This window comes from Tachyglossus aculeatus, chromosome 9, assembly GCF_015852505.1.
Source record: "Tachyglossus aculeatus isolate mTacAcu1 chromosome 9, mTacAcu1.pri, whole genome shotgun sequence".
NCBI lineage: Eukaryota > Metazoa > Chordata > Mammalia > Monotremata > Tachyglossidae > Tachyglossus > Tachyglossus aculeatus.
The window spans coordinates 9,324,124-9,339,161 of record NC_052074.1 but is presented as its reverse complement, the minus strand read 5'-3'; the positions used below and the strand labels follow the sequence as shown (position 1 = coordinate 9,339,161).

The 15,038-nt window shown below is 39.3% G+C and overlaps 1 protein-coding gene across 2 annotated transcripts in view; it reads left to right on the top strand.

Moving 5' to 3' along the window:
- XPO1 (exportin 1) overlaps window positions 1-15,038 on the top strand; it is a 48,183-nt gene that overhangs the window by 7,110 nt on the left and 26,035 nt on the right. For both annotated transcript variants that reach the window (XM_038750826.1, XM_038750827.1), the window contains exons 3-4: window positions 5,997-6,098; window positions 9,807-9,879. In XM_038750826.1, the coding sequence (XP_038606754.1) occupies window positions 5,997-6,098; window positions 9,807-9,879 (175 nt within the window). The remainder of the gene's footprint in view (window positions 1-5,996; window positions 6,099-9,806; window positions 9,880-15,038) is intronic.

Here is a 15,038-nt window from a genome sequence, read left to right as displayed (position 1 = left end):
TTAGTTTGTAAATTTGTGTCACTTCTAATTTTTCTCTTCTGTGTTGGAGGAAATGACAATCCTAAACTTATATTTTTGCTAATCAGAACACCTCATAAGAGAAATTAGAAAGCATTGAAAAAGGCACGGCCTTATCCACCTGGGGAAAATGAGTAAGATTGCGATGTTTTAATTTTCCAAGGTTATCATCATCAATCGTATTTATTGAGCGCTTACTATGTGCAGAGCACTGTACTAAGCGCTTGGGAAGTACAAATTGGCAACATATAGAGACAGTCCCTACCCAAATTGTAGGTGTGCCTTTGAGCATAAATGATATTTAGGTTTGATTGTAACAGCTGCCCATGACTGGATTAAGAAATTTTTATCTGAGGTCTGGATGCCGAGAGAGTAGGATATGGCCTGGTAGGAAAAGGATGAGGAAGATGCTGAATAATTTGCCAACCATACACTGAAAATACATTCTTTGGAGTTTTTAAGATTGCTTAAACTCAGGTCTGTATCAATGATGAACAGATTACTTGTTGAAATCAATGGGTAAATATTGGAAATTCAGTTTGTCTTAAGGCTTTAAGTTTATGGAAACTAGTTTTGGAATAATGTTTAAGTATTTGCAATATATGAATAGGCTTGTGTAAATAAAATGTATTTTCAGTAGCACTGTGCTAGCTAGCTGTAAACACTCCTTTCCACAACATCTATCTTAGCCTCCTTCTGTTTTGCTAGGCATTTTTCTCCTGTTTCTACTTCAAAATGGCAGCTAAAGTTATGTGCGTATTAGAATTCTCCCAGCTATATTATGCTTCAAAATGTCCTATCTAGGTAGCCCAAAGCAGGTGTTGAAGTAATGTCATAGAGTCCAAATGAAAAGGAATGGCTTCTTTTCACACTGCGTTATTAGCGCTTTTATGAATAGGTGAGCATGAAGTTTTTTGGAAAAAACAATCCCTATTTTAGGCTCACTTTATAACTTTTGAAGTGTTAATTGAACCAAAAAAGGACATGTTGATTCCCAGTAAGAGAACCCTGTTTCATAAGAAAACTTGGAATCACGTTATTGCATGTTTCATGCTTGCAAATTAACGGAATCAAGGTTGAGATAACTCTTGTACTCTTTCAGGAAAAAACAGCAACATTTTGCTAAGTTTGTGTTTTAAGGTTTCAAAATAAATCCTAAGGAATCTCATTAAAAGATACTTGATGGTGGGCATCTTTCCCTATTAATGGGACTTCCTAGGAAGTTCATATAAAACATTTAATGGGGATTGTCATTAAAAATTGTGATGATAAACACTTGCTATGTGCCAAGCACTACTAAGCGCTGGGGGAAGATACAAGATAGGTTGGACTTAGTCCGTGTCCCATACAGGGCTCACAGTCTAGAAGGGAGAACAGGAATGGAATCCCTACCTTATAGATGAGGAAAGTGAGACACAGAGAAGTTAAGGGGCTTGTCCAAGGTCGCACAGGAGTTATGTGGCAGAGCTGGGATTAGAACTCCCAGGGTGGTGCTCATACCAGTATGGTGACGGCAGTTCTCATTTGAAGAAATAGTCTACATCTACATTTACATCAAGTCTACATCTCCTTTGGATGTCAGGAAATAGACTTTGCACACAGTTTGTTTTGATTGTGGCAGAACCTATCGTGTAAATAGGTAAGTAGGGTTAAGTGGTTAACGGCAAGTTTTTGATTTAACTGGGAAGTCAATCAAAAGAGTATTGGGTGCTGGTTTACTCTGTAGAGCTCTGTAATAAGGGCTTGGGGTGGGGGGAGTACATGAGAATTATCAGACCGTATCCCTCCCTTGAGGACCTTATAATCTAGGGCAGGAGACAGGGACTAAAATAAATTAGGATAATGGGGAACAATAGAGTATGTACATAAATGCATTGGATTGGGGAGTGGGTGAATACCCAGGGGCTTAGGTGACCCCGAGAAGTGGCCGTTGAGGGAAAGAATGGGAATAGGGAGGGAAAATGGGATGTTAATGAGGAAGGGCTTCCTGGAAGAGAGAAAGTTTCTGAAGGGCTTTGAAGATGGGAAGCGTAAGGGTCTGCTGGTTGGGAAAGAGGAGGGAATTCCAGGCAGAAGGGAGTGAGGAAGAGGTTGGTGGCCCAAGAGGTGAGCGCTTAGTAAAGTGCTCTGCACACAGTAAATGCTCAATAAACACGATTGAATGAATGAATGAGAATAAGGCAGTCATGTTGGGTTGAGAGATGTACACCTGCAGCTGGGTATAGGGGGAAAGTAAGTTTCTGATTCTTAAAGCCATTGGTCAGAAGTTTCTTTTAATGTAAAAAGGAATGGGCAGTGATGTTTTAGAAAAACTGGGCTGGAGAAAGAGAGGTTTGAAGCAGGGAGGTCCGTGAGGGTGCAGTAGTTGAGTTGGGATATAAGTACTTGGACCAGTGTGGTGACAGTTTGGAGGAGGTATGATAGAGGACCTGTGTTCTAATTCTCTGCTCTTGTCATTTGCCTGTCATGTGAACTTGGCAGTGTCACTTCTGTGCATCAGTTACCTCATTGGTAAAATGGGGATTTAAATCTCCTTCCAATTTAGACTGTGAGCTCCATGTGACAGGGACCTTTTCCAACCTGTTTATTTTACCTCAGCACTTAGTGCAGTGCCTGACAGATGGTAAGTGCTTAACAAGTACCATTTACAAAAAAAGTATTAGGAAGCATTCTTCCCACAATAGTGGTTTGTTGTAGGTACAGTTCAATCCAGTAATTGGTGTGGGAAGAAAGTGTGTCCATGCAAGATATGGTGCTGTACTTCCTCTGGGTTTCTTTATGTTTTGGTAAATGGAAAATATTTGATAGAAAAAAATTAGTGGCTAAAGTGTAAAACGTTCTGCTAGTGTTGGACATAATTTAGGAATTTGGATAGAAACTGTCAGTTGGTGTCTTCAAACCATCTATTTTCAAACCCCCATTGATTCACTGGCTACTAAACATGATTATCCCACAAGACGAGGTTCTTGGAGAACCTTTCTGAAGTATCTGGCAAAAATGATCTTTGGGGAGGGGAAGAGGCTTCATTTGTCCTTTTTTTTCCTCTCCTCTTGAGGGATAGACCTAAACTAAGAACATCATGGGGAGGAGGTTAGGATGCCTAAGAGAGGAAAAATATCACTTAGGAAATGAAATTGTTTAAAGGCTAAATTAGGGAGACAAGCCTGTGTGACTTATGATGAATGAGGAATTTGAAATGGTAGTGCTCATTAAGGAGTGATGTTACCACTTTCACAAATCCTCTGTCATTTGGATTGAACTGACATTTTTCTAAAAGGGTAAGAGGGATAGATTTAGGAAGTTTGTATTTTGTGATAAATTGCTTATTTTTACGGTGTTATTGGAAGGAGTCAGGACATGTACCTATGTCTGGCAGTTGTTTCTGACACCACCTTTGAACAAAGTGACAATATCCCTGATCTGTTTAGAGCATGCCAGCTGCCCAGGGGCAGGGACCATGTTTAATTCCCACCTGTGAATTATCTCCCAGTGCTTGGCATCATGCTCTGCACACAGTAAGCACTTAAAATATGATTACTGCTACAACTTGATTGAAGCGGGGCCACTTCCTATGTCCCTTAGAACAACAATAATAATAGTAATTCTGGTATTTGTCACACTTCATTCAGTTGTATTTATTGAGGGCTTACAGTGTGCAGAGCACTTTACTAAGCACTTGGAAAGTACAATACAGCAAATAAAGAGAGACAATCCCTGCCCACAATGGGCTCACAGTCTAGAGGGGGCACGTACTACGGTTCTAAACGCTTGGGTGGATACAAGCAAATCTGGCTGGACAGTTTTCTGTCCCACACGGGGCTCACAATCTTCATCCCCATTTTACAGATGAGGTAATAGAGGCACAAAGAAATTAAGTGATCTGCCAGAGGTAATACAGCAGACACTTGGTGGAGTCGGGATTAGAACCCAGATCCCTACCAGGCCCGTGCTCTTCTACTAGACCGTGCTGCTTCTCACTCCACTACCTCCCATTCTCCACTCCATTGTCCTTATCAATGGAAGAAATTGGGTCGGGGCACTTCCCAATTGGAAAGTGTCATGATCAAGAGGAATGTATAAATTTAGGAAAATGGAATGGATTTCAAAAGGAGCTAATAGTTGTGAGTCAAAACTGTACTGCATTTTGATTTGATGGCTCAACAGGATTGTAGATGTTTTTTAATAGGAAGAGTGTTCGCCACAAAATTTACTTGTCCCATAATTTAGTCAACTTTTGATCAGCCGTACTACATCACACCTGGAAGTGCATGGCTATCTGAAATCAACAGATAATCCAATTATTTGTGCAAAAACTTCAACCTCTTTCCCCATTAAGCTTTTCTCCAATTATAAAATGGACTGGTTTGAAATTTAATTTGTTCCTATGCCCAATTTCTGATAGAAGTGTTAAAGCAATTAAGTGCACAGAGGCTGGACAGCCAAAGAAGGAAAATTAATAGCTCAATAACTAGGAGTTAGCTCTACTGTTTTATTTGAGGAAGAACTAGCTTTAGAAATATCCTGTGAACATTAACGTAGAAAATAAGAGGATTCTTTATTTGGGGGTAAAGTTTTAGCCCCAGGTTTAACAATTTACTGACTCCTTAAACTTGACTCCATAAATTGGTAATCCTAAATTAAAAAAAAATACTTTAATTACAGAAAATGGGGTGAAGCCCTGCTGGGCCTTGGTTTGGAGGACATAATTGCAGGGGATTTAACCTACTAATTTGGTGGCACTTGGTTGAATGCAAAGTAGTTATAGTTTCATGGCTTGGGCAGCGTTTCTAGGGTGCTCAAGGGTTTTGTTTTGTTGTTTTTTTGTTTTTTTGCCTGGTAAGTATTGGATTGGATAAAGTTTCTAAAACCCACCTAGTCATTATACCTAGATCTCATCTTTCTTGTTGCCAACCTATTTCCCAGTGGCCTGGAGCTCCCTCTCCATGCATATCTGGCAGACCACCACTCCCCACTTCTTCAAAGGCCTGTTGAAATCATTTCTCCTCCAAGAGCCATTCCTTGACTAATCCCCTCATTTCTCCAACCTATTCACCCTCCCCATCACCTATGCACTTAGGCCTGTACCCCTTAGAGAAGCAGCGTGGCTCAGTGGAAAGAGCACAGGCTTTGGAGTCAGAGGTCATGGGTTCAAATCCCGGCCCTGCCAGTTGTCGGCTGTGTGACTTTGGGCTAGTCACTTAACTTCTGTGTCTCAGTTACCTCATCTGTAAAATGGGGATTAAGACTGTGTGCCCCCTGTGGGACAACCTGATCACCTTTGTAACCTCCCCAGTGCTTAAAACAGTGCTTGCACATGGTAAGCGCTTAATACATGCCTTCATTATTATTAAGCAGTTTAATATGGCTTAGTGGAAAGAGCCCGGGCTTAGGAGTCAGAGGTCATGGGTTCTAATCCCGCCTCTGCCACTTGTCAGCTGTGTGACTTTGGGCAAGTCACTTCACTTCTGTGCCTCAGTTCTCTCATATGTAAAATGGGGGTGAAAACTGGCAGCCCCACGTGGGACAACGTGATTACCTTGTATCTACCCCAGTGCTTAGAACAGAGCTTGGCACATAGTAAGTGCTTAACAGAAGACATCATTATTATTATTAGACTGTAAGCTCTTGGTGGGCAGAGAACATGACTACTAACTCTGTTGTATCCTCCCAAGCGTTTAGTACAGTGCTCTGCGCATCACTTGCCTGTCTCCCTCATTAGACTGTTATCTCTTTGAGGTCAGGAATTAAGTCTACCCAAATCAGTTGTATCATGTTCTCCCAAGCGCTTTGTACACAGTAAGCACTCCAGTACTATTGATTGATTGAAACCGCCTTAAGTAGTTAACTGCAATTTAATCATCCTGAGTAAATATGGAAATTTCTCATTGAACATTTGCATCTTTTTGAGAAGGGAGATTTGATAAGTTAAAGCTTTTAAAAGGTGTTTTTTTGTTTTTTTGCTTTATGAAACCTTTTAGCAAAGAATGGCTCAAGAAGTTTTGACACACTTAAAGGAACATCCCGACGCATGGACAAGAGTTGATACTATTTTGGAGTTTTCACAGAACATGAACACCAAAGTAAGCAAGTGGCGGTTTTAAAATTAATTCTTCTCTCTTTTTTCCATTCATAAACTTTGAGGAAGGTGTCTCTTTTTTTAGCACTAGCTTTCGTTGTTTCAAATCACACAACTGCTTGATTCTCAGTTACTTCAAATTTTTGTCTACCCTAAACAGGCATAGCATTTATTCTTTCTGTCCCTTGGCAAAGAGTCTTACAAATGAAATTATGAATGACTATGCCCAGGACCTAGCATTCAAGGGATTTTACAAATTATTATTTGTATGTGTACAGGTCTAAAGACTTTAAACTAGGAGTGGTGTTCAGGACCAACGTAAACATGAACCGACGGACTATTTTGGGATAGCAAAGTAATCAATAAAGGCCAGGCACCTCCAACATCAAGTTTTGTGTGTGGTTTACTTTAAACCCTGACTCCATAGTAGTGGTGGTTTAAATGTGACAGCACCCAGTTTTATGTGCAATTTAAGATGTTATTCAGGGCTTTTTTTTTTTTTCTTTCAAGTTTGAACAGAAGGGTTGATCAAAATGTGTTTTGACTGTTTTAGGTTTAATGATTCACGCTTCTCTTTAAACTAATTTAAAAGTAATACATTTTTCATGCATGGCATTCTGTTTTATTACACACAAGGTGGCTACTTGTAAATACTTTGTGTTCAAACAGAATTTAGCCATGTTGTGATTTTGTTTCTGAATTCAGACTGTATTGATGAAACAGTTTGTTAGTACTCATTAGTTTTGAAATCTTTGTAAATTTCAGGAGAAAAAAAATCAGTTCAGAACTTCCTCAAAGTGCTAACCTTAAGTAACAGTGTTTGCCTGTTTGCTTGCCTGGTAAATTTTGCTTTTTATACTGACAGACATTACTAATGTTTAAGTTGATTTATCAACAGTATTTTTAAAAACTCAAATTTGTCTTGTGAAAAATGAGATGATTAGAGGAACAGAAAGAAAGCAACAGGTAAAGAATTCTTCAATTTACATCAATTGCAAGTGATTTGGTGCTAAATTTATGCACTATGACATTTGGCTTTTATGCAATCATATTTTTTTTTTCTTTAATTAAAGCTGTTAACACTACCTGATATTAATCATAATGTTCCATTATGTTGATTGCTTGTAATAGGAAGAAAAGGGGTGTCTTCCTGTGCAACTGACACAGCTAGGCTTTGACGGCAGGCCTCCACAAGGTCTACCCTTTTGATTCCCTTTAACTGAATTCTGTTCATCAATTGTTTTTGTTTCATGGGAGGTGGGCGGGGAAAGGGGATTCGGTGCATAGAATAAGTAATTAAGGGCACAGTAGAAATTTCTGCCATAGGGATCATTTCATGCATTTTTTCATTCAGTCTTTGCTGTTATCTGTCCCTCATCTTCATAACTCAGCAGTGGATTTCTTCAAATCTCTTAAGGCATGTGATATAGTGTGAGGCTGAAGCTTAAAAGGGTAGCACATCATAGCCTAATTGGACAATTCGTCCTTGTATGCAAAATCAGCTACTCTTAAGCATTTCAAACCAAAAAACTCAAAAGTTTCTTTAACGATTACTGTAGCGTCATGTAAATTCATTTTCAGTGTCTGCTGTCTAGGACAGAGGTTGGGAACCTCACCCTATTTGTGTTGGAGGGCCACGTACAATCCTTTGGCCTGGTTTGTGAAAGACTTTCAGGAATACTGGGAATAACAGAAAGCATAAATCATTTGGTGCTCTGTTGAAAGCTTGACTAGATAACGAAGTAGAGCTTAGTATGGGTAGAAAGTTGGAGGGCAGGGGAAAAGTCAGCCAACTAGGAAGGGACAGTGAAAAGACCTGAAAGGAAGAAACACTTGGTAGAAGGAGGGGTATGAAATGAATGCAAAAATGCTGTTTAGAGATAAAAATGTGAAGTAATATTTTGATGTTCCCTGACACATTAACAAAATATGGTTACCAACCTCTGATCCAAGATAATCCTGCATTTCTACATTGTCATTTAGTTAGACTTTAGCTTCAAAGGTACTAACTGCTAGACAGAATAAAATGAATTTACAATTAATATCACTAAAGTTACGTGTATTGTTATGACATGTCTAGTGGTTCCGTTTCTCAGCCGAGGGTTGCCTTATGATTGTTGGATATAATTAAGTAGGAATCTTCCTCTATTTGAATGTGTAGTGAATTTTTATTAAGTGCATCTACTGTTTTGTTGGTTTGTATTAAACTTGCCATGCTCCAATGCCATAGTTGTAGAAATTCTCTGTTGTTGAAATTTGTAAGATAGTGCATGCAGATTTTTAAAGCTATTTAGTAGTTATCCTTTATACCTTTTCTCTTGCATCATTTTTCCAGAGAGCAACTGTAGCTATAGCGGGGAATCAGAAAATGAATACAGGCATATTTACTGCTGGTTATGAAAAGAAGCCTTATAATTTTACTAACTGTAATTGCAGAAATATTTGATCTTGCTTTTGAAGTGTTTCAAAGAATATTCTGCAAATGCAGGTTCTGAAATGGCCAAATTTTGGTGAAAACTTATGAAATGTAGTGAAAGAAAACAGCAAAAACGTATGTTTTTTGAGTACAATGTAGCTTGGGACAGTCTACATTGTGTTTAAAATAAAATGAGGAGCATTTACATGATCCCTTTGGTTGAAATACTAATGGTCCTATTTTATTGTTTAACTAACCATTTTAAAGATGAACTCTTATTCTCAGCCAAAACTTACAATCTGAGGAATAGATGAGTGAGTTTACCTTTCAGGTATTGTTGCTGGATTCTTCCCTTACCAACCTCACATAAGGTGTACCACAAACTTTCTTGATCCCTTTTCTTCCTCTTGCCTGACCACACTAATTGGTCATGTTTATAGTTTTGATTAATAACAGTAATGTGCTATGAAAAAAAGATCCTTGTAAAAAGGCCATTGACTGCTTAGGGTGAATAGCATGAGGGAGAAAATGGTTTCTCATATGGTTTTCTAAGTTTTGCATTCTCATTATTCATTTTAGTTTTTTTACATTCAGGAAGGAATACCTGAAAGGTAGATGGATTGCAACATGCATTTTATGTATTGCTTTTGACTGTGCACAAAAGTTTATCTTTAAATTAGTAGAAATAGCTATTTCAGGGGTGGTTTTTAAAATCTAGTGAACCTGGGGGTTGTCTCGTTGGTCCTGAAGTAACACACACCAGTAAAGTTTTGTGAACTCTTTCTAAAGCAAGTGCCTATGACAGTACTTGTAATGCTTAACCTAGAGCTTACAACTCACAGAAGAATGGTAGGGAACTTGACACCATCCATGCTGCTAAATTTTTAGGAGCCTGGTTGGGTTAAAGTGCTTGAGCATATGAGCAGCCATTTTCTTTTTCTTTTTTCTTTTTCCTTTTTTTCTGTGAACTCATATCTGGCTGCTACTTTCTCTTCAGCAGATAGGCCATTTGATGCCAAAGGGCTCTTTATTTGGTTTCTTCACCTGGTGTGAGCATGATCCAAACAGTAGGGCTTTCTCTGTAGACTAGTAAAATGAGGAAAATGCATGAACAACTCAGCAGATGGGTGAATAGGTTTCGTGTCTAGTGTCTTTATAATTTAAATTTGGTAGCTTTTTAATACCTCTTGAAGCCCTAGCAGTAAATACATGTGTGAGTGTGTGTTTGAATGTGACTCCTGAAGATTACTTGCAGTTCAGTAACAGCGTATTCACTTGTTTCTCTTCAATTTTCAGTATTATGGACTGCAAATTTTGGAAAATGTGATAAAAACAAGGTGGAAGATTCTTCCAAGGAACCAGTGTGAAGGTAAAAAAACTACAACAAAAAACCTTTAAATTATTATAAAGTGGACACTGTAAATTGTATTCACTTCATTCAAAACAATTGAACTTTTCCAGTGCATTTGGCTGAATCCATTACTGCTCACTATGTCTTGATAAAGTATATGTTTTCATTGTGTAGCAAGTCAATTCTCTTCCTTTTTAGGAGTGGTAAGGGGTACGGTGGTGGGTATATTCTAAATAACCGATAAAACCAGCTACAGTATGTTGAAGAACCATTTCACAAAGTAACTGATAACAGCGGAGGGAAAAAAGAGTACTGCCATTTCTCCCATTTTTATAAGTGACTTCCCAGAATTCTTGTTTGGGAAGTCAGAGGGTACCAACTTCATCCCTAAATTCACAAGTAGATGAGGTGATTATACTGCAGCTTTGTTGACTGGGGGAGGGCCTTTGTGGGGGTGTTATTTTATTCGTATTATCTGAATAAAACTAAGCTTCCTCTGTCTCTGAAGTGCTTACTTTGAATTAGAAGGCTTAGTACCTGGCATTGGCTCTACTGGCATAAATACTGCCTGGCATTTTTTTTTTGTGATTTTTTTAAAATTTTAGCTTTTTTGGGTCTGTATGCTATATTTGTTCCCATTTGTGTTTAGCCATTCAGTAGTGAATTGTAATTCGGGTGTGTTTTAGACGAGAACCGATTGAAACTGCTGAATTGTTAGAGGTGCTTCTCGGGTGCTACCTTTTCACCTCGGGTGCATGTGTGTCTTATCTGCGTGTTTATTTCTTGCACTTAATGACACTGCACAAGCTACTATCACGATCAGTTCCTTTGTGTAGATTCTTTGCCCCAGGTCTTTGCGATAGAACCAAGGCTGGCCCATTGCTTACGATGGGAGAGACTTCCATTACTTATTTCTTATTTCATACCTTTCTCGCTTTGTCACCTGACCATCCCATTTCTCCTGAGTTTATCCTTTCTTCTCCATTCCCCTTCTCCCCTACATATGGCCACATACCTGAAGGGTGCCCAAACTCTGGGTGCTATTTTATGATTGTGTCTTGCATCCCTGTTCCCTTCAGCTTTTGCTAAACCAAAGGACTTTGAATAGATAAGGTCCAACATTTTTATTGTAACTGAAGTAGACACTTTTGAAGTACTGTGCAAAGTACTGAAGAAAAGTTCCTTTATTTTCAGATTTTCTTTTGAAAAGGTTGCTTTTAGAGACATATTTATGAAGATGAGGATGAGCAGGATAGATAGACTAATTAAACTTTGGCTCCACCATATGTGGTATTTGATCAGTCATTTTTTAAATACTCAACGCTGGGGGAATACAGTGTCAGTTCTACACAACAATATCATGGTCTCTTTTTTTAATGCACAGTTGGTGGTAAGTCATGTTCTCTTACTAAGGGGTTGTTTTAAAAATAGACAAGTGCCATCTATGGAAGTCTATTAGTATTTTTTGTGTGTGTGAAACCGAAAATTTATTCTTGAGTCTTTTCATAGGGTTGCAACCATGGGCAGATTACTTTTGGCATCTGAGGTTGACTTGGTGTAAAGGGAACATGGGTCATGAGGAGATAAAGTAAATAATTTGTTGAGAGTAGTTCCCTTCCTGGAACCACTCCACCTGGGATCTCACAACACCCAGTTATGCCTGGATTTGTTTTTGGTTAGGACGGTGTGGAATTAGGGGATTGATTGCCTTGATTGCAGACCCTGTTTGAATGAGGAATTCCATAGGGTTGGGGAAAATAGCTTCCCTGAGTGGTTATCTGAATCGAAGCTTGATTTGACTTTTCAAATTCAAACCAATCCTATAATTTGGCTGAGGTAACCATTGTGAGGTATTACAGAGCTGGTTTTCCTTAATGTGTGGTTTTGTGAGACAACCACCTCCAAATTTTCGGAGAGCTGGGTTTACTTCCTCAGCTGTCACTGCGATATTTCCCTGATTGCTGACCTGGCTGGGCAAAGCAAGTCTAGTGGCACTTCTATTAGGTGCTTACTATGTGCAGAGAGAACTGTACTAGGCATTTAAGAGTACAGTACAACAGAGTGGATAGGCATGTTCCCTGCTCAAAAGGAGCTCCCCATTCTCTCCACAATATATATGTATATATTTATTACAGAACCTCTATAAAGCAGAGAAGCAAGCCAATCATTGGAACACCCTGTGTACCAGTGATTGTTTTCTTTTTAAATGGCATTTGTTAAGCACTTACTCTGTGCCCAGCACTGTACTGAGCACTGGCGTAGGTGCAAGCTTCATCAGGTTGGACACAGCCCCTATCCCACATGGGGCTCGCAGTCTTAATCCCGACTTTACAGGTGAGGTAACTGAGGTACAGAGAAGTGAAGTGACTTGCCCAGGGTCAAACAGCAGACAAGTGGCAGAATCAGAATTAAGATCCCAAATCCTTTGAATCCCGGGCCCATGCCTTTCCATCCACTAGGCCACACTACTTCCCAGATTTATCTGATTTGAGCCTTGATTTGACTTTTCATTTAAAATGGTTTTGTAATTCGGCTGAGCTTGAAGTTGGTCCAAAGTAGAGTTGAGTACTGTCATCATCATCATCATCAATCGTTTTTATTGAGCGCTTACCATGTGCAGAGCACTGTACTAACCGCTTGGGAAGTACAAATTGGCAACATATAGAGACAGTCCCTACCCAGCAGTGGGCTCACAGTCTAAAAGGGGGAGACAGAGAACAAAACCAAACATACTAACAAAATAAAATAAATAGAATAGATATGTACAAGTAAAATAAATAAATAAATAGAGTAATAAATCTGTACAAAAATATATACATATACTGTCGGAGCTTTGGGTTTCTAGGGACTGAAGTTGGACTTTCCTGCTGTGACTGGTTCACCCGTCGTTTTCTGAGGTTGTTGGGTACTTGTTGGGTTATCGGACTTCTATTCCACTCTGACTAAATCATGAGTATCTACAACCGGGTTTCTACAGTATTTACGATTTACCTCTTATTCTTTTGTAATATCTTATTCAGTTACGTTATGTTTACATTTTAATTCGTGTTGGAGTCAAAATATTCTGATTAGCAGCACATAGGTATAAAATGGAAATCTAAATAAATTAGACAATGCCCAACAAAAAGTTGTGCTATTTAATATGGCTAAGCTTTTAATATTCACCTGAGCATCCATAAAAATAGTACTTAAAGCAATCAGATGAATAGTCTAGGATTTCTCCTTTCCTTCTGTCTGAGTTTGAACAGAATGATTGTTTTTCTCTTCCATTCTCTTAAACCGAATGAATAAGCACTCCAATGAACAAAATTTGGTGGGCTCTCCAGCACGAGCCAAAGTAGTAGCACCTACCACTTTGGGAAGCATTGTGTGGTGGTAGGTCAGTCAGCCTTCCCCGCTCTGGGGTGGGCATGGGTCCTACGGGTGCAGGGCAAGCCATTTTAATTAGCCTGCCAACTTGTTCGTTGTCCATTTCGGGGTTGGCGATATTCAGTTATGTACTTGGCTCTTGGAAGGGTCTTCTCCAGAAGACCTGCCCCAATATAGTTTCTTGTTTCCCCACCCTACTGCCAACTTCACCACTTCCATGCCCCCTCTCATTCATTCATTCACTCACTCATTCACTCGTATTTATTAAGCACTTACTGTGTACAGAGCACTGTACTAAGTGCTCGGGAAAAGGATCTGGATAGACTTAACTGTTAATTGGCTCTGTGTCCAAAGTCAGATATAAGGATTGGATTGAGATCCTATGTATTCTTCTTTGGACTGTTGCTTTCTGTAGTAAATTAAAGTGAAAGTTAGTCATTGTGAAGAGGAGTGGGAGTTGACTAAATTTTTAAGTGTCATTACAGATGACTTTGGTAGTCTGAGTGTCTGGAAATGCAGTCTTTGGAGCTTAAGTTTCAGAGGATCGTTCGTGATGGGTTGTCAAGCAATCCCAAATACAGAGTTGACTCATGCTGCTCTACTATGTAGTGTTTTAAGCCCTGAAAATAGGCTCATCTGAAGCTGAAAGTTGTTTAGGAATTTTGATGCTTTGTTGAATGCTGACCTATTTCCCCGTAGGATCGTGTGGACCACAATATATTAGGTTCAGGGAAGGGAAGTGTTATTTTCTCACATTCCCTTGTTAAAGTAATGTGTAAGGCCAAATTAAACAATATAATCTTTTTTGTTGGCTTTTTGGTGAGTGTTTGGAAATTTTCATTTGGTTATTGAATTTGGAGTTAGAATGCACATCCAAGTTATGGACTGTAGAATTTGGAGTCTCCCTTTATAAAATTCACACGACAAGCTCAGGTTTCCCTGGGTCTGTCTAGGACCCCAGTTCGGAGCTTGGAAGCGTTTAGGGGAGTTACTGCTATCACTAATTGTCTTCATTTAACATGGGAGGCATATGGACAACTACCAGTATAGAGAGAATATATACATTTTATGTAAAACAGTGGAGGCGAATTATAAATAACCCTTTTAAACTCCAACATCAAAAAATAAAACCCTCTATGAAGTAACGTAGAGAGAAAGTATGGAAAGAATATGGAACAAGGAGTCAGAGGACCTGGATTCTAGTCCCAGCTTTGTTTCTGCCTTTTAGTGACCTTAAATCAGTCAGCGGTACTCTATTGAGGGCTTACTATCTGGAGAGCACAGTGCTTTGCACATAGTAAGCGCTTAATAAATGCCCTTATTATTATTTTTTTATTAAGTGCTGGGGAGAGTACAGTACAACACAGTTCGTAGGCAAGTTTCTAGCCCACAGTCCAGTGGGGGGGATAGAGGTTTAATGTAAATTACGGCTATGTGCCTAAATAATGAGGGGCTGAGGGTGGGTTGAATATCAAGTGTTTAAAGGGTAAAAGCTAAGTGCATAGGTGATGTAGAAAGGAGAGGGAATAAGGGAAAAGAAAGCTTAATTGAAAAGCATTGGGGCCTAGTGGAAAGACCACGAGCCTGGAAGTCAGAGGACCTGGATTCTAATCCTGGCTCTGCTATTATTGTGTGACCTTGGGCAAGTCACCTAAGTTCTCTCCCTCAGTTTCGTCATCTGTAAAATGAGGATTAAGACTGAGCCCCATGTAGTACAATGCCTGGCATACAGTAAGTGCTTAACACATACCTTCCTTCAAAAAAGGCCTCATGGAGGGAGTGATGCTCTGTCTTACGGAGGAATGTCG